Source organism: Syngnathus scovelli, chromosome 9 (assembly GCF_024217435.2).
Source record: "Syngnathus scovelli strain Florida chromosome 9, RoL_Ssco_1.2, whole genome shotgun sequence".
NCBI lineage: Eukaryota > Metazoa > Chordata > Actinopteri > Syngnathiformes > Syngnathidae > Syngnathus > Syngnathus scovelli.
In genome coordinates, this window is record NC_090855.1 from 14,069,731 (window position 1) to 14,097,500 (window position 27,770).

The window sequence follows — 27,770 nt, forward strand, 5'->3', positions numbered from 1 at the left end:
CGCTGAGATGTCAGCAGTATCTTGTTTGACGCAACCGTCATCTCGCCCCTTACCCAGCCGTAATCCTTCTGTTCTGTTGCACAAGATAAGAATAAGCAAGGCAAAGCAGCAAGCATACTGAGCAGTAACATTATTAATAAGTACTCATTAGAGAACGCATGATAACATATATATACAATTTTTCAAACATCTACAATTTATTATAAGCTATTTTGAAACTCTTCACACTTGTTACCAGGCTTTGGCTCCATCTCATGATGTTGTCTCCCATTCACTTAATTTCTGCCAAGCTGCTTCTTCTCCTCCGTCCAGCATGTTGAAGACTTAAAAACCATCAAATCTGAAAACACTTAAAATCTCACAATTCCCCCCTTTGTTTTTTTTGTTTTGTTTTTCTACCTCCCCTTTTGACACATTGTTAAAAAGTAAAAATAACAATGTCCATGGTGACATACCCATCGCCAGCTGGACATTGGTGTACCTCCAGATGCCATCCTGGCCTGGAATCACCAATTCTCAGTCCCTGAAACTCGACTGGCAGCATCTCACATGGCTGTATGAACAAAAGCCACCACCCACCTGTAGCTGTGCATGCAGCTCTCCGTACAATAAACATCCATAATACCAAAAAATAAAATTTATAATGATAAAAATAATCCACACACGGGCGCATGTCAAACGCATGAAATTGAAAATTGGAGCCTGCCGAGCCTGTCATGAAACCGATCACATTTACAAACTCATTATGAAAAGTAAGGGGTTAGTTGTTAATGCATGTTCACAGACATGACACAAAATTCTCCAAGACTGCAGTTGACAACCTGCAAAGTAAACGCAAGTTTAACAAATAAAGCACAATCTGCTCCCTGGGTTGCAATACAATTAGGTAAAACATCAAAACAAAGCAAGTCATCACAAATTCCGTCACATACATTTCGTCACACTGTCAGGTAAGTCCAGAGTTGTTGTCATACACTGTCTTGGCTCAGAGTCTTGACTGTCAATGCTGGTATAGTCACGTCTGGTCACAATCTTGAAATGGGCCTTCTCCATTGAAGTCTTTTGTTGTCAATGGTGCCCCAGAGTAATCCTAAACCCATATTTTGTCCAAAATGAGCCCTGATCAATCTTGCTTTTTTTCAAATCTGTAGTATCTCTATATTTTTCAGGTGAGAGGAATGTTATCCTCTGCTGTGATCACATCACCCCAACCTTGAATCATGTTAACCATTCACAATACAGAAACCCCATCCCAAGTACAGACTTGACATTCATACAGCATTACAGACAAACTGTCATCCCACAACACACACATAAAACATACAATATTAAATTGTAAAAAGAACCCTCCATACGCAAAATTTTCTCCTCAATTAAAATGTCCCTTTTTTATTTTAAATCCAAAATTAATATCTAATTGTCTGGTCCCCTGTCCTCACATCGTTTTCCAATATGCATAATACTGGAACATGATTTAACTCCCCATTTAGTTTGCTCACATCTCACAATTAGACTATTTGACACTTTGTGTTGAGCTGTAACTTCAATATTTCCACCTTCCTATATTTCTTCCACTAAACAGTTCCATTTTGCTTTCAGTTTAAATTCATCCCTCCAAATAACTACCTCTGGCAAAGAACCAAAAATTTTTAGAGCACTCCCTTTTACTGTCACCTTGTTCCTTCATTCATCTCCTCACAAGCATTACTGACCCTCCTAAGAAATAATGATACTGAAAATAATGTTTAAAAAATATACACAGCTTCCTCCTGCCACAAATTTTGAAAACCTTCTTCCATGTTCCCCCTTTGTACCTATCAAAACCGATTAGAAATATTTTTGCTGTCATGATCATCATTGTGGCCCTCACACTTATTGTTCTTGTATTTTAAATTGGCAATTTTTGTACATTTGGAGCCCTTTGAGACTTGCTTGTGGGCTATATAAATAAATTTGAATTGCCTTGACTTTATTATTATTCAACTTCTTCTGCATTCTTCTTCCTTTTATTTTATTTTCATCTTAACTACTTCCACATAATTCATCTGATTTATTCCATTACACTTTTAACCTCCTAGATTCAAATTCAAATTTCACATCCTCACTTCCAACATTGCGGTAAAATTTTGCAACATTTCATTTTTTCCCTTCGAATTTCTTCTAGTTTTCCTTTTTTCTTTTTTTTCCACTGACTCAACCCATTTCAATTTTTTAACTGTTCATCTTATGCCTACCTATTCCAAAACTTCTCACTTGTGGAAAATTTCAAATTTTCAACTTTAAAATTCACGCCCAATTTTACAAAATTCTTTCTATATTTTTATACATTTTCTAGCCAATTCAACACGTTCCAAATTTAAACATAATCTTGTAGCTTTCCCCGAATTTTTATTCAGTCTCTTCCCTTTCACACGCAATTCCTACAGAAATGAATAATTCTAGTTATTATTGTTAATCATCCGTGGCCCTCGTAAGGACAAGCCGCACCAGTAATGGATGGATGGATGGATTGTTAATCCTAACCCCAAGTGCCTATCATAAATTGCTATTTAAATCAATTGTCGCAAGGGTCATGTCATTCATATTTAAAGCCCTACTGTATTACTATTTTGCTGACTATCCAGAATTCCAACTTTCTTATGGCCCCTCACCCCTTCAAGCTGAAATATGCATCCTATAAATCAGTCGCAGTTGATGTGTAATTAAATTCTGTTGTTTTGATAAAGGTCAATTAAGTTTAGCAATTCAGCCTTCTGTTGCCCGAATCCAAATTTTCACTGGTCCAATTATAAAATTTCATTATTTCAGTTAGATTAATTATGTCTTCGAAATGCTAAGTTACATATAAAAATTTATGATTCAAATGATTTAATTTCTATTGATCAAACGTCCACTTTACAAAGTTTCTGATCACGCTGTCGTATAATTTGTCAGTGCATCTTCACTGTCCATATCTATGTATTTTGTTTTTTATCCCCGTTTCAGTGTCAATAAGCAGCCTTATTATTCCCTCTTTTATCAAAACTCCTCAGTTATGTCTGCCCCAGCACCCAAACACACTTCCATCCCTTTTGTCCCACACTCCACCAACTTTGTAATGCTTCAGCAGTCTTTAGCAATGTGTCCAGTTTGACTTCATGTGACTCGTGCAAGTCTTTAGCAGCCTTTCCTCTTAGATTCTCATGATGATGATTCAGGGCTGGACCGTCCGCCATTCTCAAATGCGTCCATCTTGTCTTTGTTCTTTCAGTCCATTTTCTTTTTGATCTGCAACTGTGTGTATTCCACCAACTGTATGGTTCTTGTCCTGTGAAGAGCTGTGCTTGCCCCCTTCAAGCATGATAATAGTTCCTGTTGTTCTCCCAAAGGTCAAAGGTGTCTCATGACCAGGGTCAGTCCTCTGTTGATTTTGAGGCAGTCAGTAGAGTACAAGGACTCAGTTCAGGACTTGTGCCATGCGCTAGGGCAGAACACACTGGGACACAAATTTCACAAAACTATCTTCGTGTTATCAGTCTTCCTGTGTAGTATTTGTTCCTTACACCCCAAATCTTTCCATTAACATATTGTATCCTATCAGTTACGCACACTCATCATCTTACTATCAAGCCGCCCTTATCAAATGCTTTTTTTTTTTTGAGTAATCCATCCACCCTACCCATTAACACGGCTAAAATCCTCGTTCCAGTGTTTATCATCAAATAAAGTTCCGAAATCCTTTGTAATAAACTGTAATGTAATTTAACAATCTACCAACATGGTTGTATATGCGGTGAATGTTATTGTTCAATCTATAGGTCATACAGCGCCGGTGTTCCAAATATGACACTCCTCCTTGATTTAACATCTCATAAGTTATTATTGTCAGCAGCGCTAAAGGATAGTGCTTGGAAGCGAATGTCTTATCGCCCAATTTAAAACACATGCCACATTTGAGCTAGTATTCATTCCTTTATTTATTTCCCATCCTCATGTTAGCTGGCATGTGTCAGAATTAAAATGGAATTTTGCTTTTAATTTTAAGTCTTTCAAAATTGCTATATCCTTACTGCACTGAGATAAACTGTTAAAAATATCTTTAAAAACAAACAAAAACAATCTATGCTCCTGCACAGACTCTTAAAAGTGGCACCCAAATGCCAGATTACAAATCAAGCCTCCTCCTTCACTCTCACATTTTTGATAAAACAGTCTACTTATCTAGACACTGTCATCACATACGAAATAATGGCCTGCAAATTAAATATAATGCTGTTGCTGTGGTCCCTCAAAACATGTGACTAGGATTTGGACAATTATTAACCCCCATCAATTGATCAATTATCTCCTCACTAAATTCCTAGCCTGTTAACCTATCTGCATAAAGAAGACATTTACAATGCAGGGGATAAGAGGAACACCTTAACAATAAACAAAATAAACCCACACCACAATCAAAACCAACCCTGAAGTGCGGAGAGCCTCGCCACCAATGTAACCCCCCACCTCTGTCCAAAATATGCATTTGTGCCCACCTGACCGTTTGGCCCAAACTTTAGAGCCGCACCCTTTTGAAAACAAAAATGGTTACAGTTTAACCCCACCACACAATGGGATATAACTTTCATGCTAATTAAATATACATTATTTATCAAATTCTTGTTAAGCCATTTTTCTGACTCCAACTCTCATGCAAAATCAAAATAAAATCAACAATTTTATACAAATCAACTTATTGTTCTTCATGAACCACAAATCGTCACTTCCATCCCATGAACAGCACCACAACTAATCCCATCTGACAGCCAAGCCTGCTTTCCACACAATATCATCATAGACACACTTCAACAATTATGTAGCGACCTGATTAACCCAGTTACCCTTCGCCCTAGACAACAATATAAGTCTCTAAGGTCGCACTATTGAGGTCGCCAGGCATCCGTCCTGCTATATTTTTTTTTTCACGAGTCCCCGACTCGTATTGGTGGCCTGGCCGATCCAATCGACCCCGACCTTAGGCAACAGTATAAGTTCCTAAGTGTCTACTATTGAGGCCACTCAGGTGCCCATATGCTAGTCACTGGCATCCCACAAGTTCCAGCGGTGTGAGCGCCCTTTGCTGATCAGACAAAGTCCTCACCACTTTTCTCTTAATTCACCACGACTCGGACATCCCAGATGTCCCTCGCCTTAGACAGCCCTATAATGTTCTAAGGTCACACTATTGGAGTCGCTCGGCATCCGTCCTGCTATATCAGCGACGCCTTCACCTGTTTTTGTATTTTTAATTTTTTCCACAAATCACTTTTACCAAGTTCCACACAAACACACACTTCTATACAACCACCATTCCTGAACACAGAGCTGAAATTATTAATGTTTGTATTCCGCTTTCACTCCACAACATTGCTGCACTGGGAGAGAGAAAAAAGGTTCCCCCTTACCTTTTGTGCCGATCGGACTGCAATATTGTTGAGCAAGAGCGGAGAAGGAAGAATCCTTCCTGGAGCATGCACTTTCCCTTCTGAAGAAATCACGTCGGATGGTCGAATGCAAAGACACTGAGGCAGAAATTTGACTTAGACAGATTGGTTGAGTTCAATCACAATTCTTGTTCAAAAAGCTCTGTTTTCAGGAAAGTACAATACAGCGCTGGGCCCTTCAAGAGCAGAAAGTCTCCATTCAGAAAAGGCAAAGTCCAAGGTTGTTAGATCAGTTTTATATTCAGTAGCACATTGTGGGCCAGGATTGATGGGCGATGAGTCTTCGGGGTGGGGCAAGTTCGAAGGAGAGTCTGCTTCCATGGGAGTGGTGCTGGTTATGGGCGATTCGGTGTGTAGGTGGGGGGCTGTTGGTGTATGTGTGTGGAGGGGAGCTGTTGTCTTCCATCCCGTCTTTCGGCCTTGGCGATCATCTTTGGCCGAGTTCTCGGGTGGGGGCTGTTGTCTTCCCTCCCGTCTTTCGGCCTTGGCGATCATCTTTGGCCGAGTCTTTGGGTGGCTCCTTCTGGCACCTGCTGGTTTTATCTCCACGTGACCTTCCTGTGAACATTCTTCTCCAATCTTGGACATACACTGTCGTACCTCATTCAACCGTATCTTTTCTTTGTTAGGCAAACTATTTCCCTCTGTGCAGAGTGTTCAGTAGTAATCAAAAACTGGCGTCTAGCATTAGTCAAAACATAAGATACAATCAAGTACTGAACGGTCAAGACGACTCTGGCCGTGTCCATGATTCAGAGAAAAAACATCAGGCATGCATTCCACAGTTCCTTAAGGGTCATTAAGCTATTTAGGCAATATATCAAGTCATTTGTTATTTCAAAGTCCTCAGAAATATATCAGATCATAAAGTTATAAAAACCTTTCTCATCACCACTTATCAAAAATGTCTAGTTATGTCTTCTTTATTGATTTGGTGTGTAGGTATAATTATATGCTTAAAATGTTTCTTTTATTTATTTAATATGTCAATATACTTGTCTGCTTATGTACTTTATTCAATGAGGTTTGAGCATATCTGTTTTTGTAGCTAGGCAGGACTTTTTGTATTTTGACCCCATTTCCTGCACTTCTTTATTGATTTGGTGTGTAGGTATAATTATATGCTTAAAATGTTTCTTTTATTTATTTAATATGTGAATATACTTGTCTGCTTATGTACTTTATTCAATGAGGTTTGAGCATATCTGTTTTTGTAGCGAGGCAGGACTTTTTGTATTTCGACCTCATTCCTTCAGTATTCTTGCACTCGTATGCGCTGTTGTGACAAGTAAATTTCCCCGCTGTGGGGTGAATAAAGTTCTATCATCATCATCATCATCATCATCATCATCATCATCATCATCATCATCATCATCTTATTTATACAACCTACAGCTGGTTTATGGTTTAATATTTCATATTTAATGGATTTAAATTTGTCGCCTATTTTAGGTCTACATAAAGACCTAATTTAGACGTCTATTTTAGGTCTATATATAGACCTAATTTGGACGTCCATTTTAGGTCTATAAAATAACCTAAAATAGACGTCTATATCAGGTTACAGAAATAACCAGTTCACATGTACGGAACAATATGCTTGTTAAACACAAATCCAAACAACTTCTGTACATTTTTTATACAACTTACAACTGGTTCAGACTTTCAAAATATGATCATATTTGATGTTTCTAATTTAGACGTCTATTTTAGGTCTATACCGAGACCAGTTTTAGACGTCTAAATTAGGTCTATACATAGAGCAGACATCTAATAGACGCCTATGACTGACAGGGATAAGGATCACACGACCCTGGCGAAACCACGGGAATTTCTTTATTCAAATCCTCAGCGAACGTGCATTTTCATTTCGGAATTGCTTGCAAACACTCGGTGTTCGTGACAATCCACCGTTGTAGACTGGCCAGCCCACCCTACTTCGAGGCAAAGTGACTAGGAGAAGGGCGCGTGACTTATTTGCGAACGATATAGAAAAACCTGGAATTGAGTGAAATGGAACAGAGTGGCAATTCTATTGACAATGTACTGTACATGTATTATGTTTGAGGCAGTCCAACAAAATCCTGGACAATTTTGAAATTGTTTTAGGGATTAAAGGTCGGACATGTCCAGGAAAAAGAGGACGTCTGGTCACCCGAGTGCTACATCTCCGTTCGTGACAATCCACCGTTACAGTTTTTCTAGTACAGTATGCTGGTTTTTTTTTTACCATTGCAGTTTTTTTTTCTTGTTGATTGTTGCGACACCGTATTTTGCAAAGTTTACGACAGCGCCACGATTTACGCTATTGCGCTTGTGAGCGAGCGCTAGTGAGAGGATTGGCGGCTGTTGGTGAATGCAAGTGGCTCATGCTAAAGTTTGTGGCCTTCGCCTCATGCTACGCTCTTTTGCTAGCTTTCACCACTATGGAGTGACGTGATCCATGAGGAAGACCATCGACGGATCTCAAACTCTGTTCCCTCACAGCACGCAACCACTCAGTCATACACACACATACCATCTACACCACATATGTCAGAGTTACGGCCCGCGGGCCAGATCCGGCCCGCGAATTGATTATGTATGGCCCCCTGGATGATATTGAATTACTATTAGAACCGGCCCGTAGGCCACAGCCGCCCGTTGGTGTTTTGCACGCACCAACACTACATTTCCCACAATGCAACGGTAGCCCGCGATGTCCCTGCAGCTCGCACAAGCGGCTTCATTATTCATCAGTAGTCAGAGCAGAGTTCAATTTTCTGATACCCCCCTCCTCAAAAATGGCTAAACGAAAGGTGGACGCTGAGAACAGGGGTTTTCAGGCCAGGTGGGAGGCAGAGTACATGTTTACGGAGGTAAGAGGCAAACCTGTGTGTCTTCTGTGTGGAGAAAATGCGGCTGTAATGAAAGAATTAAATTTAAGAAGGCACTATCAAATGTCTAAGAAACACACAGACCAAGACAAGAATATGGAATATGAACAAAAGCTACAGAAGGTGGAAGAATTAAAACGAGGCCTTAAGTCCAGACAGGCTATGTTCACGTATGCTAAATCACAAAGCGAGGCTGCTGCCAAGGCTAGCTTTATTGTGGCAAAAGAGATCGCCAAATCAGCCCGGCCCTTTGCAGAAGGAGAGTTGATCAAAAACGGGTTTTGAGCCTCAGAGCCTAACCCCGAACATTGATGAACTTGTACAAACAATGAGACACCTCAAAGTATCAGGCTCAGCCTCAGACAAGTGAGCATCACAGAACAGTAACGTATTTTCCGTTTTTTAATTCGGTTACATTTTTACATTTGTTTCTACAAGACGTGATTTTTCTTTGAAGAAAGTATTGTTATGTCTGTGTGCCGTAAATTTTGGAATTTTATTTATTTATATTTATTTTTCAGTTGAATGGACCAAGGGAAAATTGCAGATAAGAGCCATGAGAAAGAATACAACTGATTTGATTATTTTTTCATTTTACGATTTGAAAGCAATGATCGGTAGATCATAGAGCAGCACAATAATACATTTTCAGTTTATAATGCATGCACTTTTACTTATGCATTTATGTTGATATTAAGAAACACATTTTGTTTTTAAAACAATTGAATTTTTTGCTGTTTGGCTGTTGAAAATGTTTTCCCTTGAAGTTACTGACAGAGCCATAACAAAATATTGCCATATTCATTTAATCATTAAATAATGTACACTGTGTTAGGTCTTAGTTCAAAAGGCTATGTGCAATCATTCCGATATATTTTAATAAACATTGAACCAGTCCGGCCCTCGGCTTGTAGCAAATTTGTTTTTTTGCCCCTCGGTGTGTTTGACTTTGACATCCCTGATCTACACAATAAGAACTTTGGACAATATAATTGTTGGAATAATTTTAAGTGAAGCTTTGGCCTGCCAGACCAAGGCCTCGCCTTTACGAGTTTATCTTTCCTTTTATCTAGGTTCTTCCTTTTTAGTGATAGGGATGTCTTTTGATCCCTGTCAGTCATTTGTTACCTTCCTGTCCTTATGTTGTCTGTGTGTTTTCGTTCCCGTAAGAGGCCTTCACTAACAATGAGCAGGCCTTATTTGCATAGGTGACATGTTCTTTATTTCATTCACAGGAACTTCATTCCTTTTCATTTAGATGTAGGTTTGGTTCATAGATTGTAGTTTATCAGACCTGTTTTTCTTTGTTAAGGGTTACATACAGTTAGAAGTAGTTGCATAAAAGTTATCCCATATTTACTCAATGTTTGTTTAAGGAACTGCATACCGGTTACCTCACGTTTGCTTAATGTGTGTTGAAGTGTTTAGGACAAGTTACTTATTATTATTATGTGTTAATTTACCAAGTAGATAAAGTTAGCAAAGGTCTAGTTGCATTTGTTCTACAGCAAAGCGGAAATCAACGTGCTTCAAGGTATTTGATCACAGCCGAGGACGAGTCAGCCAACTGTGAGGGAAGACGGCTGGGGACGGCTTCTGCGGGGGGTCACGAGCCAACAACGAAGTGCTAATTCACACCACACTACATTCTTTTGCTAATCAGCGTTGCTACAGACACAATCCCCCCCTCCCTTAGTGTAGCAACGCCTCTGTAACCAGGGCAACCATAACATTAAAAAGAGGGGCATGTGGAGTAAGGACTCAGAACTGATGGAGGTTGTAACTGAGATTGCTTTCTCTATCGTTCTCCTCGCGAGTAAACCTGTTCTGATTGTCTTCTCCTCTTCATTCCAGTGAGTGATTTAATGTCTAATCGTATTTAGACCCAACGAAAAAAAAATTCTCTCTGGCCAGCCTTAATTTTTTGAACGTTGCAAAACACCAAGGAGTATTTTGTTCCCTACTTGCGCGCGAAGACGTGTCGGTATATTATTTTTTTCTTCATTTACTAGTGTGTTTGAATGTGTGGATTTTGAGGTGATTGTTGCACTTAAGTCCATTCAAAATTTGTAATTAAAGTGGATGATAGTGAAAGAATGGGGTCGAAATACAAAATGGCCTGCCTAGCTATAAAAACAGATATGCTCAAACCTCATTGAATAAAGTACAAAAGCAGACAAGTATATTCACACATTAAATCAATAAAATAAACATTTTAAGCACATAATTATACCTGCACACCAAATCAATAAAGAAGACATAACTAGACATTTTTATATATGGTGAAGGAATGAGGTCGAAATACAAAAAGTCCTGCCTAGCTACAAAAACAGGTATGCTCAAACCTCATTGAATAAAGTACATAAGCAGACAAGTATATTCACATATTAAATAAATAAAAGAAACATTTTAAGCATATAATTATACCTACACACCAAATCAGTAAAGAAGACATAACTAGACATTTTTGATAAGTGGTGATGAGAAAGGTTTTTATAACTTTCTGATCTGATATATATTTCTGAGCACTTTGAAATAACAAATGACTTTTGATATATTGCCTAAATAGCTTAATGACCCTTAAGGAACTGTGTAATGCATGCCTGATGTTTTTTCTCTAAATCATGGACACGGCCAGAGTTGTCTTAACCGTTCAGTACTTGGTTGTATCTTATGTTTTGACTAATGCTAGACACCAGTTTTTGATTACTACTGAACGCTCTCTGCACAGAGGGAAATATTTTGCCTAACAAAGAAAAGATACGGTTGGAAGCATGATTAAACTAAGAATAAGCAAAGACATGAAGTATCAAAAGAACAGCAATAGATTAATGATGTCACAGCCAAAAGCTAACATAATTTCGTAAAAAATGACAAAATTGAAAGAATGAGGTACGACAGTGTATGTCCAAGATTGGAGAAGAATGTTCACAGGAAGGTCACGTGGAGATAAAACCAGCAGGTGCCAGAGGGGGCCAGCCAAGGACTCGGCCAAAAATGATCGCCAAGGCCGAAAGACGGAATGGAAGACAACAGCCCCCACACACACCGAATCGCCCATAAGCAGCACCCACTCCCATGGCGAACTTGCCCCACCCCAAAGACTCATCACCCATCAATCTCGGCCCACAATGCGCAACTTAATATAAGCTGATCAAAAAACCTTGAACATTGCCTTTTCTGAATGGAGACTTTCCGCTCTTGAAGGGCCCAGCGCTATATTGTACTTTCCTGAAAACAGAGCTGTCTGAACAAGAATTGTGATTGAACTCAACCAACCTGTGTATGTCTAATTTGTGCTTCAGTGTCTTAGCATTTTCCTAAATCTGAAGAAATCAAACGAGCACGTAGTGAGTAAATTGGATAACAGGTAACAGGCAATGGCTTTTGCCGTGAGGCGCAGATAACGCGCTCCCTAAATTGTGGACAAAATCCAGCAAAGGTAATGACATAGGTTTTTATAACTTCATGATCTGATGTGTATTTCTGTGCACTTTGAAATAGCAAATGTTTGTTGATATATTGCCTGAATAGCATAACGACCCTTAAGGAAATACCGTATTTGCCGGTGTACAGGTCGACTCGGTGTATAAGTCGACCCACTAAAATTCGACGGAAATTTACGATTTTATGATATATCCTTTGTATAAGTCGAGCTCAATTGTTGCATCATATTAAACTTCAAAATTCAATATGCGAAATTTATTGACGAAATGTGTTCAAATTCCGGGAGGCCGTGCGCATGCGGCTGTTTATAAGCACCGCGGAGGAGATCGCGGAGCCTCATTGGACTTCCAGCGGCCGGCGAGCTCGCGCACGCCGCCCGGCACCAACGGGAGGCCGGAAATAGCTCCAAGCCGAGCGGATCGGCACTTTGTAAGCACCGCGGAAGAGATCTCGGAGCCTCATTCGACTTCCAGCGGCCGGCGAGCTCGCGCACCCGCCCGACACATCCGGGAGGCCGTGCGCACGCGCCAAGTGGCCGAAAATAGCCCCCGCCGAGCGGATCGGCTGTTTATAAGCACCGCGGAGGAGATCGCGGAGCCTCATTCGACTTCCAGCGGCCGGCGAGCTCGCGCACCCGCCCGGCACATCCGGGAGGCCGTGCGCACGCGCCAAGTGGCCGAAAATAGTCCCCGCCGAGCGGATCGGCTGTTTATAAGCACCGCGGAGGAGATCGCTGAGCCTCATTCGACTTCCAGCGGGCCGCGCACTCGCGCACGCCGCCCGGCACATCCGGGAGGCCGTGCGCACGTGCCGAGTGGCCGAAAATAGCCCCCGCCGAGCGGATCGGCTGTTTATAAGCACCGCGGAGGAGATCGCTGAGCCTCATTCGACTTCCAGCGGGCCGCGCACTCGCGCACGCCGCCCGGCACATCCGGGAGGCCGTGCGCACGCGCCGAGTGGCCGAAAATAGCCCCCGCCGAGCGGATCGGCTGTTTATAAGCACCACGGAGGAGATCGCTGAGCCTCGTTCGACTTCCAGCGGGCCACGCACTCGCGCACGCCGCCCGGTTCAAATTTTCTAAGTGCAACGCACAATGAGATGCATGAGAAACGGCCTTGGTTACCATCACATTTGAAGCGATGAATAAGAAGTTAAATTTTATGACTCGGTGTATAAGTCGAGGTCGATTTTTTTCGGTCGATTTTGGATCGAAAAAGGTCGACCAATACACCGGCAAATACGGTATTTAATACATGCTTGATGTTATTCTAAATCACGGACTCTGCTCAAGGTGTCTAAGAATGTTCTGTACTTGATTATATCCTATGTTTTGATTAATGCTTGATGTGACGTCATATTTTACCTCATGCTAGATGCCAGCCTTGGATTGCTATTGTCAAGTCAAGTTTATTTGTAAATCACAAGCAGTCTCAAAGGGCTTCACATAGACAAACAATTGACAGTTATTCTCAAAGCATCCCCTGATCTTAAGCTCCCAAAAGGGCAAGGAAATACTCAAAAAAACCCTACCAGGGGAAAAATGAGAAACCTTGAGAAGGGACCACAGATGTAAAGATCCCCCTTTTAGGATCACCAGGCTGCAATGGATGCAGAGAGCGCACATAAAATACATAATATGAAAATCAATGAAAAAGTGGAGCTGCCGGAGGTGCCCTCGATTGTCCTGGTAGTGTCTTCGAGGAGGGTAAGCTGCAGTTCCCTCATCCTGAATTGGTCCACGAGAATCCAGCTAGCCGCTGTCAGCTTGGGAGGGGTGGGGGGAGGGGGGAGAGGGAGAGGGAGCGAAAACAAACTCCAGCCGAATCGGCCACAACAGGTTCATTAAAAGCCATATCATAGAAATGTGTCTTTAAACGTGTCTTAAATGTTTCTACTGAGGTAGCAGTTCTAATATCCATTGGTAGGGCATTCCAAAGCTCTGGAGCCCGAATAGAAAATGCACTAGACCCTGCAGACATTTTCTAGGCCCTCGGTGTCACTAAAAGACTAGCGTTTTGCGAACGAAGGTTACGAGACGGAACATAAGGAACAACTACCGTAATTTCCGGACTATAAGTCGCGGTTTTTTTCATAGTTTGGGTGGGGGGGCGACTTATACTCAGGAGCGACTTATATATGTTTTTTTTCACAAATTTTTACTTGATCATTAAGACATCACTTACAAGTATAGTTGACCACTTCCCATGTTATTTTTAGTATAGTTGATCACTTCACATGCTTTTATTTCTTTATCTTGAACATATTCAAAACATAAAAAATAGAGAAAACGTCAAATAAAGCAATTAACACTTTAAAGCACCATATCCAAGTCCACTGTCTGCTGTATGTACACTTGCTCCATTTTTGCTCCTCTTATATTTATTATTATTATTTATTATTATTTGTTTATTTATCATTTATTCAATACTCTTATTTATTCATTGTTAGTGCCTTCTTGGTTTTTTTTTGTGATGCTTGTATGCATATGTGTACTATCTCACCGAGGGATAGTGGAAATGTAATTTCAATCTCTTTGTGTGTCTTAGTATATAAAAAAATATATCGACGATAAAGCAGACTTTGACTTTGATAAAACAACCAAAAAAAATTATATTTTCAGACGAAACTGGATGAGGGCGCTCTAAATTTTACCGTTGGCCGTGACTCATCAACTGGGTGGGCTTAAGAAAAATGGCACCAAAAAGAAACTCATATTTTGCAGGTTACAAACTTCAAGTTGTAAAATATGCAGCTGAAAACAGTAATCGAGCAGCAGAAAGAAAGTTTGGAGAACCGTGATGTACCAATGGATTACTATTTCAAGTGACGTCAGTAGCGCGGCGCGCCGGTTGTTTACATACAAACGTGCCCACACAAGGACTACCATCATTAGCGGTGACCATTTCTAAGTGACACGGAGGACAACGAGTTTGAAGGAATTAAGGATTTGGAGTGACATAGAAGGTTTGAAAAACTATTATGGCTTTTACGCACGCCCGGTCTCTACTGAGTCGGGGGCCGACGCTCGGCCGAGTGGCTGTCCGCGAACGGTGCGTGGGGCTCGGACATGGCCATTACGCACGCCCGGTCTGTCTGGAAGTCCACGCCGCCACACGCTTGGAAGTTTGTTTTGTTTAATAAAGAGCCGTTTACCAAACCTACGTCTATCCTTGTACTTTGTTAACGCTACAATATAGTTATATAGTAGATCTGTGGAATAAAGACGAGGCTGACGTCAGGGCGCACGCGCGGCGATGTTGACAAAGGACGAGGAATTTGATCGATGGATTTAATGGAATTAAAGTGCACGGATGGTTTGATAATATTATTGGCTTGTATTATAGTTATTTAAAATATAGTTTATCTATCGTTATATGAGCCTGTGGAATATTTTGAAGCGCAAGCGCCCTCAGCCGTGCGCACCCATTGTTGACAAAGAACGATCGATGGATTTAATGAATTGGAGTGACACTGATGGTTTTATAAACATGTTATTCATGTAATAGTTGTCCTTAATCACTCTATATGTTACGTCAGGCCCGTTCTCAGCTCTTTGTTTGTGTTTGTCATGTTAGCATACCTATCGTTTAGCCTGTTGTTGCTATTTAATGAATTGGAGTGACACCGATGGTTTTATAAACATGTTATTCATGTAATAGTTGTCCTTAATCACTCTATATGTTACGTCAGGCCCGTTCTCAGCTCTTTGTTTGAGTTTGTCACGTTAGCATACCTATCGTTTAGCCTGTTGTTGCTATTTAATGAATTGGAGTGACACTGATGGTTTTATAAACATGTTATTCATGTAATAGTTGTCCTTAATCACTCTATATGTTACGTCAGGCCCGTTCTCAGCTCTTTGTTTGTGTTTGTCACGTTAGCATACCTATCGTTTAGCCTGTTGTTGCTATCGTTTAGCCTGTTGTTGCTCGTTCATGACTGTTTTTGGTGTGGGATTTTGTCGAATAAATTGCCCCCAAAATGCGACTTATACTCCGGAGCGACTTATATATGTTTTTTTTCACTTTTTGGGGCATTTTATGGCTGGTGCGACTTATACTCCGGAGCGACTTATAGTCCGGAAAATACGGTAGGTTGACGAGATATGAAGGCGCTAAGCCATGCAATGATTTATAGGTTAATAGAAGAACCTTGAAGTCACATCTTAAATGGACTGGGAGCCAATATAAGTTGGCTAATATTGGGGTAATGTGATCAAATTTTCTTGTCCGTGAATGCAGCCTTGCAGCAGCATTTTGTACTAACTGTAGACTTTTGATGCTGGACTTAGGAAGACCAGAGAATAATGCATTACAGTAGTCCAGGCGCGACGTGATAAACACATGTAATAGTTTCCGCATCACCGGTCGAGAGGAACGCACGAATCTTAGCAATATTACGAAGGTGAAAAAACGCAATTCTGGTTATATTCTTAATGTGCTTTTGAAAGGCGAGCGTTTGGTCAAATATTACCCCGAGATTAGTTATAGTATCGCTCTGAGTGATAGTACGGTTATCTATAGTTATAGTGGTTTCCTTAAATAAGTGTTGATAATGAGCTAGACCAATTATCAACATCTCAGTTTTATCTGGGTTAAGACAAAGGAAGTTGAGAGACATCCATTGCTTGATCTTCGCAAGGCACGCCTCAATATTACAACAGTCCTGCGGCTCTGTCATCGATAACGGCATATATAATTGGGTGTCATCCGCGTAACATTGAAAACTAATATTATATTTACATATTATGTCCCCAAGCGGAATCATATAAACATTAAATAGAATTGGTCCAAGTACCGATCCCTGTGGGACACCACACGTAACATTATAGAGCTCAGAGGACGTATTGCCATGGACTACTCAGTGCGTCCTGTCTGATAGATAGGAATAGAACCAGCCTAGTGCTGACCCTGAAATACCAACACAACTTTTAAGACACTCTAATAAAATATCGCAGTATACAGTGTCGAAAGCAGCACTAAGATCAACTAGTAACAATACCGATGAAGTGTTTGAATCCATAGCTATGAGGAGATCATTAGTCACTTTAGCAAGTGCTGTCTCAGTGGAATGATTAGCTCTAAAACCTAAAATCGATTATTGGTGACCATGTAATCAATAAGCTGCTGCGCTACTACTTTTTCAAGAAGTTTTGCTATGAATGGGAAGTTTGAAACTGGCCTATAATTACTGAGACAGTCCGGGTCAAGATTTGGTCACTTAAGTAACGGTTTAATGATAGCGGTTTTAATGGCTGTTGGCACTATCCCAGAGGAGACAGGCAGATTAATTATATTTAAGACGGACGGTCCTAAAATTTGAAATAATTCTTTAAATAGTTTGGCTGGAAGCGGGTCGAGTAAACATGTTGTTTGTTTAGCTGCACTAACCAATTGTGTAAGCCTTTCAAAGGAAACACTTTTAAAATTTGAGAGGGTTATTGCATGATTGTCAGCGCCGATAATCAGAGATCTTGACTGCGATTGGAATGGTCATGTTGATCTTATCCCTAATGGATTCAATCTTTCGAGCGAAAAATTTCATGAACTTGTCAGCTGAGTGGAAGGAGCTATTGGGGGTCGGCTGGCGTAGTGTTAGCTTTGCCACTGTATCAAACAGGTATTTAAGATTGTTTTTATTGAGATTAATGACTTGCGAAAAATAACGAGTTTTTGCTAAGATAAGCGCATCCTTATATTTCAGAAGGCTGTCACGCCACGCCTGATGGAAAACCTCAAGTTTGGTTAAATGCCATTTGCGCTCATGCTTTCTACATAATTGCTTAAGCGTATGTGTTTCATCTGTGAACCACGGAGTAGGCAATCTACGGCGAGTTTTCAGACGTAGCGGCACCACAGAGTCGATGGCATTTAACAATGTCGCATTGAATTCATTTGTAAGATTATCAATAGAGCCGATATATGCGGGAAATATGGCAGTTTCCGGCGACAGTAACTCAGTTGCAGTCATGGAGTTAATATTACGGCTGCTATAATTCTGATTGCTCTCTTGTCTTTGACAAAGCACTAAAACTTCAAATTTGATTAAGTAATGATCAGACAAAACAGTAGTGTATGGCAGTACTGTTATATTTGAGGTTGCCAGTCCTTGGGATAATACCAGATCTAAGGTATTTCCATTCTTATGCGTTGCTGCCTGTACGGCTTGCGTAAAACCAAACGTATCACTTAAAGTCTGAAACGCCGAAGTAAGTGGCTCTGACGGTAAATTCATGTGGATATTGAAATCGCCCATGATTATTATATAATCCGCATTTGTCATTAGATCAGCCACGAATTCTGAAAATTCATCCAGGAAGCCAGAGTAAGCCCCGGGTGGACGGTAAATAACAGCAAGATATAATGATGGTAAAGCGGTGGATCGGACAGTGAGAACTTCAAATGTTTTAAATACGTTAATCGAACGAGGCCTAAACTTAAGATCGGAATTTGAGATGAGGGCGACACCCCCACCCTTTTTTCGAGGACGTGCCACATGCGAGCTCTCAAAATTTGGAGGCGAGGTCTCATTAAGCAGCAACAGTTCATTAGGTTTTAACCAAATCTTGCAAAGACCAAAAACATTTAGATTATGTTCCGTGATGAGGTCATTAATGAGAACTACTTTCGTATGAAGCGATCTAATATTCATAAAACCGAGTTTAAGTGTAATCGGTCGATCAGGGTTCGTATCTATCGAAGGATTTTTAAACGGAATGCGAGTAAGATTGTGTTCTCTAGGCCAGACATCACCTCTCAAATGTTTATTAGTGCCGTAGGACGATACAACCGTGGGAATTTTATTGTAAATATTTGGTACACATGTAATATTATCTGAAACAGGCACCGTTTCATCAGCGATACAGGTCGTGGTGGAGTGATTGGATTTGTCTACTACCTCAGTAGAAAGTGTTCACGTGTACTGAAGCACTATTCAAACTGTGACGCTTTAGTCTACAGAAGGAGCTATGTGCATGCTGGAAGTCTAGCCTAGCTCTAGTTAACTTTAACTTAACAGACTCCAAACCCATTCTAACAGGTGGTCTAGTCACCTGTGCCCCGGCCTGCTCTAAAGTGACCTGTCATGAGTGGCTCAAACAGTAATCTATATTCCTAGAACCAGCTCAGTGGCCTAGTAGTAGAGTGTCCGCCCTGAGACTGGAAGGTTGTGGGTTCAAACCCCGGCCGGGTCATACCAAAGTGAGAAATGGGACCCATTGCCTCCCTGCTTGGCACTCAGCATTAAGGGTTGGAATTGGGGGGTTAGATCACCAAATGATTCCCGAGCGCGGCACCGCTGCTGCTCACTGCTCCCCTCTCCCCCAGGGGATGGATCAAAATCACATGGGGATGGGTTAAATGCAGAGGACAAATTTCACCACACCCAGATGTGTGTGTGACGATGATCATTGGGACTTTAGAAAGAGTGAATGCGCCTTCACGGTTAAGATGAAGGCCGTCCTTCTTCAGCAGGTCGGGGCGGCCCCAGAAGGAGGACCAGTTATCTATAAAATACAGTCCCTGCTTTTTGCAGAACCCAGCCATCCATCAATTAAGGGAGACTTATCTACTAAACCTCTCACCAGTGCCTATCCCAGGCAGGGGGCCAGAGACAAATACTCGATGCTGACTCATCTTTCTGGCGAGATCACAAGTCCTCGTTATGTTTTTTCTTTGTGATCTTTGATTGCCTCATCCTAACATCATTGGCTATTGAATGTTCTGGACAGAAGGAAAATATTTTGACTAACAATGAAAAGATATGGTTGGAAGCATGATTAAATTAAGAATGTGACAAAGTTAGCAAATACATGGAGTGTCAAAAGAACAAACAAACAAATGCCTGGTAAGTGATGAGTAAGAACTTTGCGTAGTCAGGGAACATTAACGAATTGATGATGTCACACACAAAACATAAGTCGTACAAAATGACAAAAGTGGAAGGATGATGAATGGACGACGTGCGACAGTGTATGTGCAAGAATAGAGGAAAATTTTTATAGGAAGGTCACTTGGAGATAAAACTAGCAGAGGTGCCAGAGGGAGAACGCCAGGAGAAAGACAGCCAAGAACCCGGCCAAAGGTGATCGCCAAGGCCGAAAGACGGGAAGGAAAACAACAGCCCCCACACACATTGAATCGCCCATAATCAGCACCCAACGGTCCAACCCCACGGAACCAGCTCTCACCGAACTAGCACCCACTCCCATGGAATCAAACTCTCCTGCGAACTTGCCCCACCCCCATAGACTCATCACCCATCAAACTCAGCCCACACTGGCATGTGCAACTGAATATAAGCTGACCAAAGAACCTTGAACGTTGCCTTTTCTGAATGGAGACTTTCTGCTCTTGAGCATTGTCGCACGAAAGGCCCAGTGCTATTGTATCTTTCCTGAAGACAGAGTTTTCTTAACAAGAATTGTGATTGAACTCAACCAACCTGTTGAAGTCTAATTTTGTTTCGGTGTCTCAGTCTTCCTCACACTGAAGAAGAAAAGGAACACGCAGTGAGTCAATTGGATAACAAATGAGTGGCTCTGTCTTTTGCCATGAGGCGCGGATAGCGCGCTTCCCAAGTTGTGGACCAAATCCAACAATAGTAAACCGCTATCAGTACCCTGTCTTGATTCTTCTATTGGTCACACTTACTTTGGGAGACATGCTCCATGCAAGCGAATACTGTCACGATGATTTGGATTTGACATCTACAAAGAAAATAAATATCTTACTTTTTTTGTTCACTTTGGAGGGTTTTCATTGGAATGCTATTATTCATAAATGTCAGAGTAAACGATTGACATCGACGGTGCTTTATTTTCGATGGAGACAGTCAACTCTTGGAGGTCGACGCAGCTGCCGCGAGGGGGCGTCCCGGCCGCTAAGCCTCCCGGCCGGCGGCCGCCTGGTGTGCGCTGGGGGAGTGGTGGCGCTGGTGCGCTCAGTTCAGTCTCAGTCGTGGGGCAGCAGCAGCAGTTGTAGCCGCCGCCACTGCGCGTCGCTCGACGAGATGTTGCAGCAGCAGCCGCAGCAGCCTCTGACGGCCAACGGGGCCTCCAACGGCCGGGGCCTCGCCATGAGCGGCCACCCCGGGATGGCGCACCGAGCCCCGCCTCCATCGCAAGCGCAACACCACCCTGCCGACGAGCCTCCGTCGGGCATGGAGAACGGCGCCGAGAACGGACACGAAGTACGCCAGGACATCGGAGACATCCTGCAACAGATCATGACCATCACCGACCAAAGTCTGGACGAGGCGCAGGCAAAGTCTGTCAACATTTGGGGATTTGGAACTTGATTTTTGATAAAGTTTCCGCAACTTACATACTGCCTGTTTTTTGTAGCCTTTCATCATTTCTCGCCGCTCTCTCCCAGCTAGCAAGTCAAACGTCATAACGTGAATGTATTACTATGAACGAAATAGGAATGTCATCATGTGTAGCTTTTTGGGATTGATGGTTGTCTTGACCCGAGCTAGCCGGGAAGGCAGCCATTGTTAGCTGGCTATGCTAGGCTTGGCTAACAAGCCAATGCCACGAACGCAAAGGGCGGTCGCCAAGCTGCATTAAACGTCATTTGCTCAACTACATCTTTTTGGGCGGAAACATTGGTTGAGGTAACCCCACGCGAGCGCCCAGGGGCTCGTCGTTAGCCCGCTCGAGTCGCTCGTGTTGACCGATCGTCCTGGCCGTGAGCGTCCGTGTTAGCGCTGAGCTCGCAACTAATGGCAGCAGCACGTTTTCTTGTTGTTGTTGAACAACTTGTTTCAACATTTCGCGAGGTGCCCAGCTCGAGCTCGTCCGGTTGTGGCGTCCCCTTTGCGCGCTTCCAACGCTTAACGACTTATATGCCATTTCCGTGTGCATTAAGCAAGCTCTTACGTTGCCTTCAAGTGGCATGGGAAAGATGAAACTTTCCACTTGTACATGTGAAGTGGAAATTACGAGTACATTGTGTTCAAGTGCTTTTGCTGTCGTAGATAAGGGGAACATGGCAGACCCCGAGTTTACCCTTATCTGCTGCTTGGGTAAAACTGTATTGGACCTCTCAATTCATTTGCTACTGCAGGAAGAGGAGAAAACTGCATACGAGCACAGACCACACAGTAGTACCTTCCTATACGGGAGGCAACAACGTTATCCTCAACTGACTGTGAGCGTCTGCTTTTAAAACTAAATAATAATGGTGTTTTTAAACACGGAAACAATGGTGATGTTATTACAATTGTGTATGCCACAGCACCATGGAGGCCACAAATTAACCAAATAACAGTAAAGAATGTTTAACAATGCAAAATTTTCCATTCACGACGCTCTCGCTACTCTCCGCCATGTTGAAAGGTCAGCATTTCTCATCTCGGCAGTTCATGTATAAAAACATTTTTTCCTGCTTTCCATTGGAAATGACGATGTGAGTGGGTGTTCATGTGCATTTTTGACGTTGGATTTTGGTATTTGACTTATTTACCGGAGGACGTGAAGGCAGCTTTAGCCTGCTTAGTAGGCCACTGGCTCTCGGTGCCTGTGTTCTTACTGCTAAGCTATCTGATCATGCTAACTTGCTTCTTTCATAGTTTCCACAGCTACCTTGCCAAAGTAACAGTTACACATTACTTGACTTAAAGAAGGAGGTTTTCTTTAAAGCCCACGTATCACGGTAATAAATTCTACTGTTTTACGTTTTATTCATTCAGTTGTGGTCTGTATAAAGTGGAACAGCGATGCTTTTGTCTGAATTCCTCGTATTGATACCATCACAGGTCCCTCTTTTCTACTTGTTCCGAGCAAGCCGCATTGGTGCGGTCTCTTTAAATGCAAATGAGATACTTCACACCCTCCAGGCCACAAGATGTGCGCCTCCCTTTCCCAGTCGACATGTTTGTAGTTTAGCCGAGGTAGCGTTTACTTGCGCCACAAAGCTTTTGATTGATTCAAATATGTCAATGGCAGAAGACATGTCCATACATACATAACACGTAACAAAATAAATCCCCTCACAATATTTATGAACACATCTTGTCACTGCAGTCAAGCTACAAAGTCAGCTAATGGTAGCGTTAGCGAGAAGCAAATGAATGCATTTAAGACATTATTGTGTTCCCCAAGAATAATACAGCACCTTCGATGCAATTATTCTGATACAACTCCTCAAAATACACCCACAGAAGTAAAACCATAGAGCGCACAGCTCTAAAATCAGCAGAAAGCCTGACGCTAATGCTATGAATACGAGTTGAAAGACATGCAATATTATTAAAGTGAAATACATTTTATTATTTTTGTGTCATCTCAAGCTTGCCGCTTTACTGTGTCCGTCAGTTCCATAGATTGAAGGAACTGAACCATCAATGAAACAAAGTCTTTCAGCGAATCCTTCTCTATACTGATCAAAGATTTCTGAAACATTCGTTCTTGAACAAGCAGGACTTTGCCCACAGACGTGGGAACACTGCCTGAAAAATGAAATGTGTCCAGGCACTCCTTTGAGGTTCTAATGTTGGGGGACGTGCAATGATTTGTGTGGATTGATGCATCCAACAACGTAACATTTGAATGTCTCTACTTCGGCATCCTGGTGTTGTTTGGACTACAAACGTCTCTCCGAGTAATAAAGATGGCAGATCTGCAAAACGGTTTGGACACACCCACCTTGTTTGGTAGTCCCGCCCCAAAGGATGTGACGTAGTAGATAAAAATACGTAATAGAAAATGGAGAAAACTGAATGGAGTAAAAAAATAGCCCCCAAACAGGTCATAAAAGTACCTCTACAGCACCTGAAGGGATATATTACACTTATCTACAACCTTGGAGACTCAAGTGCACAATAAAATGACTATAAAAGAAAAATAAGTGGATTTTCTATGATACGTATGCCCGTTCCTCTGTTAATGGAAATCAATATTCAGCAGGTCAAGCCGCAGTTGCAAGCCTACAGTCTTCTCTAACTTTGCCCTATGGTGCTCTCTGCAAATTCTTTGCTCAAAAACAATGCACTTTTTCCTGTTTTGTTAGTTTGCTGCTTGGTGCTAAGCGCCGTGTGCATTTGTTGTCTTCCCAGGAAACATGCACTCAACTGTCACAGGATGAAGCCTGCCTTGTTCAGTGTGCTGTGCGAGATTAAAGAAAAGACAGGTACGCACAACTTCTGTTGTCGTGCTTGCGCACTCTCATCCGTAAACTGCACGACTTTTGTAACGTCCGCTTTCAAAAGAGGCAACAACTGGATAAACAGACGGTTCTTTCAGGCTATGTTGGCAATCTTTTGTCCACAGGCCTGTCTGTGAGGAACAGCCAGGAGGAGGAGCCCCAGGATCCCCAGCTGGTGCGTCTGGACAACATGCTGCTGGCCGAGGGCGTGGCTGGGCCCGAGAAAGGCGGTGGGGCGGTGGCCGCCGCCGTGTCAGCAGCCACAGGCTCGGGCGGCATGTCGCCCGACAGTTCCCTGGAGCACTCGGACTACAAGAGCAAGCTGGGCCAGATTCGCGGCATCTACCACACCGAGCTGGAGAAATACGAGCAGGTGGGCCGGCAACCTCGCCAAATGGCACATTCGGTGGCACAAACAGGCCAAAACCCTCAAGCACTTTTAAGAGTCTTCTGACCTCAAGCTGTTTATGGCTCACCCAACCAAAGAGAATCAAACATTTCATTTGGCCGGGCCTTTTCTGGAGACCCGCAAAATGTTGACGCGTCAACATTGCGGCCACATTTTAACTGGGTGGCTAATCTGTCCAAATAATGGACCGAACACGGAGACAACGAGCAAACGGTGACGCCAAAATGTTGACCCTCAGCCTTATTGCAACAGCAAAATGTCTTCTTGAGGCTCACCCCGCGAGGGACTCATGTTTGCGTGTGAACGTTTGTGGCGGGCACAGGCGTGCACAGAGTTCACCACCCACGTGATGAACCTGCTGCGGGAGCAGTCACGCACGCGCCCCGTCACGCCGCGCGAGATCGAGCGCATGGTTGGCATCATCCACCGCAAGTTCAGCTCCATCCAGACGCAGCTCAAGCAGAGCACCTGCGAGGCCGTCATGATCCTCAGGTCGCGCTTTCTGGACGCCAGGTGAGCTTTCCCCTCCGACAAGCACTGAGCCGAGCTCACCCCTCCCCCGCCCGCCCTTTTGCTGTCCCGCCAGGCGCAAGAGGCGTAACTTCAGCAAGCAGGCCACAGAGGTGCTGAACGAGTACTTCTACTCACACCTGTCCAACCCGTACCCCAGCGAAGAAGCCAAAGAAGAACTCGCCAAACAGTGCGGGATCACCGTCTCTCAGGTGCGTGTGCCCATCCAGGCTCCCTTTGAGGGGGTCCGGGGAGAAGCCGCACCAAACCTTTTTGACCCAGAGAGCCATAAAAGCAAAATATTTGGAAATTTATTTCAGTGAGCCATATTAATATATATTAAGACTAAATTCAAACAAACGTGAGTACAATAAGCGTCTGAATTTCTTCTTGTAAATAATGTTGTGATATACTCAACATTAATGCGACTTCTGGTGCTGCATGGATTTGCTGATGGCTTTGTAGTCTGGTTGGTACTTGGTGAGGTTAAGCTTCATGCAGGCGTTAAACGTGATTGTAGGTTGGACTCAAGTTGGACTTGAAATGACTGCTCACATGAATACATAGTGTTGTATGTGACAGGAAGTGTGTTCTAAGTTTTGATAAACAGCTGGTCTTCGCGTTAAGGTTTTTTCCATTTCTGTCCACGTGCCTGCTCGCCAACTCCGCATTCTGTCATGCGATTCTTTGCGAATCTTCATTTAGTGATTTAAACTTATTCACCCACGTCTGAGGCCTTCAGGTCAACCACTTCTGCTTCAAAATCTCTGAGGGAGACATCAGGAATGTAACTCAGTCTGTGTTCAGTGAACACTCGTTTGAATGGGTGATGAACTTAAAAAGATGAGTGTGCTCACTAAATTCTCCAAAGCGTGCTTTGAATGACTGTAGGAGACTGGATATTAAGCCAGCTAGCTGGTGGAGATCAAAGTTTTGTGGGGTTACTTGTTGTGCATGCATCTTTAAATTGTCTCAGTTTTTCAAAATGTCGTAAACGACCTGTTTCAAGATCCATGATAAGCTTGTTTTCAAAAGGGATAACACTGTATTGACAATGCCTTGCATTTTCACGTTGAGCTGGTTCAGATGTTCAGTCATATCCACGAGATAGTAAAACTTGAGGAGCCACTCAGTTTTTGCTAGCTCATGATGCTCAATGCCTTTCATTTCAAGGAAAGTCCGGATTTCGTTCAGGCAAGCCGCAAAACGGCTGAGCACCTGACCTCTTAACAACCAATGCACATTGCTGTGCAAAAGCAGACCGTGACAGTTATTTCCAACTTCATCCAGCAGTGTTTTAAACTGGCAGCCATTTAAAGGCTCGGGCAACAATAAAGTTGATCACATGAATGACCAGCAGTGTGTCACCAGCAGCATATCTTGCAGTCACACTGAACTGCGACAAATGACTTGCGTCTGTTGACTCTTCCAAAGCCAGGGAAAAGAACGGCGCTGCATTTATGTCCTTCAATTGCGTTTCCTCCACATGGTTTACCATCATGATGGTACGATCATGAACGGTTCTTGCTGACAAAGGCATGTCTTGTAGCCGTTTGATTATCTTGTCTTCGTTCGGAAGATCATTAAAAAGTTCATTGGCTACATCCAACATGAATGCTTTAGCACACTCGCTATCTGTGAAGGGTTTTCCATTCCTCACTCTTGCTAAAGATCCAGCAAAACTAGCGGAATGAGTGTCACCATGCCGAGTCCATATGCGGAGTTGCTGCTGGTGCCTTGCTCAGTAGCTCTTGGCACGCTTTCTTCCTGCTGTCTCCCGCAGGATGTTTTGTAGCAAAGGTAGCATGCTGTGTGTCAAAGTGCCACTTTACATTCGACCGTTTCATCAATGCAATTTTGTCATTGCAAATGCAGAACCTGTTCTCTCCACAAAGGCGAATTCTTCAGACCATTCGTCCTGAAATGTACAATCAAAGTCAAAGTCAGCTTTATTGTCAATTTCTCCACATGCCAAAGACACACAAAGAAACCGAAATTTCGTTCCCCCCTATCCCACGGTGACAAGACATGGCTCACAGCAGACAAACAAGTAAACAAGTATAACAAAAGCGTGCTGAATAAATAATGAATAAATAACACAACAATAAATAAATAAATAAGAGGAGCAGAAAAAAAAGGAGCAAGTGCGCGTACAGCAGACATTCCCGAAAATAGCGCAACAGTGCCGCACGCTACGCAGAAGGGGGTAGCGAGTTCAGGGCCCTAACAGCCTGGAGAAAGAAGCTGTTGGCGAGTCTGGTGGTGCGGGAGCGCAGGCTCCTGTACCTCTTCCCAGAGGGCAGAAGGTCAAACAAAGAGTGAGCCGGGTGACTCACATCTCTGGCAATCGAGGTTGCCTTGCGGGCGAGATGGGAGGTGTAAATGTCCTTCAGGGAGGGGAGCAAAGCACCAATAATCTTACCAGCCGTATTCACTATGCGCTGCAGGGCCTTCAAGTTCTGTTCAGTGCAGTTACCACCCCAGACAGCGATGCAACTGGTGAGGACGCTCTCAATGGTGCCACGGTAGGATGTAGACAGGACTGCCTGAGGAGCACATGCACGCCTGAGCTTCCGCAGGAAGTACAGGCGGCGCTGAGCTTTCTTTGCCAGTGACGAGGTGTTTGCGGACCAGGAGAGGTCCTCACTGATGTGCACCCCCAGGAACTTGGTGCAGCTCACTCTCTCCACCACAGCACCGTCGATGATCAGCGGCAGGTGTGTTGTGTGACCCTTCCGGAAGAAGTCAACAATGATTTCCTTGGTCTTATTGACGTTCAGCAGGAGGTTGTTGTCCCTGCACCACGTGGTCAGAAGGTCAACTTCCGACCGGTACCGAGTCTCGTCGCCCTTCGTGATGAGACCCACCAGAGTCGTGTCGTCAGCAAACTTCACTATGCGGTTGTCGCTGTAGGTCGCA

General features: G+C 42.9%; 1 protein-coding gene and 1 long non-coding RNA gene across 4 annotated transcripts in view; both read left to right on the top strand.

The window, feature by feature from the left end:
* LOC137840631 (uncharacterized) overlaps positions 1 to 27,770 on the top strand; it is a 146,008-nt gene that overhangs the window by 16,950 nt on the left and 101,288 nt on the right. The window lies entirely within an intron of this gene.
* pbx2 (pre-B-cell leukemia homeobox 2) overlaps positions 20,647 to 27,770 on the top strand; it is an 11,085-nt gene continuing 3,961 nt past the window's right edge. The window contains exons 1-5 of one of the 3 annotated variants that reach the window (XM_049730346.2): positions 20,647 to 21,052; positions 23,844 to 23,917; positions 24,058 to 24,305; positions 24,664 to 24,854; positions 24,928 to 25,063. In XM_049730346.2, coding sequence (XP_049586303.1) covers positions 20,796 to 21,052; positions 23,844 to 23,917; positions 24,058 to 24,305; positions 24,664 to 24,854; positions 24,928 to 25,063 — 906 coding nt within the window. In that variant the 5' untranslated portion in view covers positions 20,647 to 20,795. The other 2 variants (XM_049730348.2, XM_049730347.2) reach the window with 2 other exon arrangements.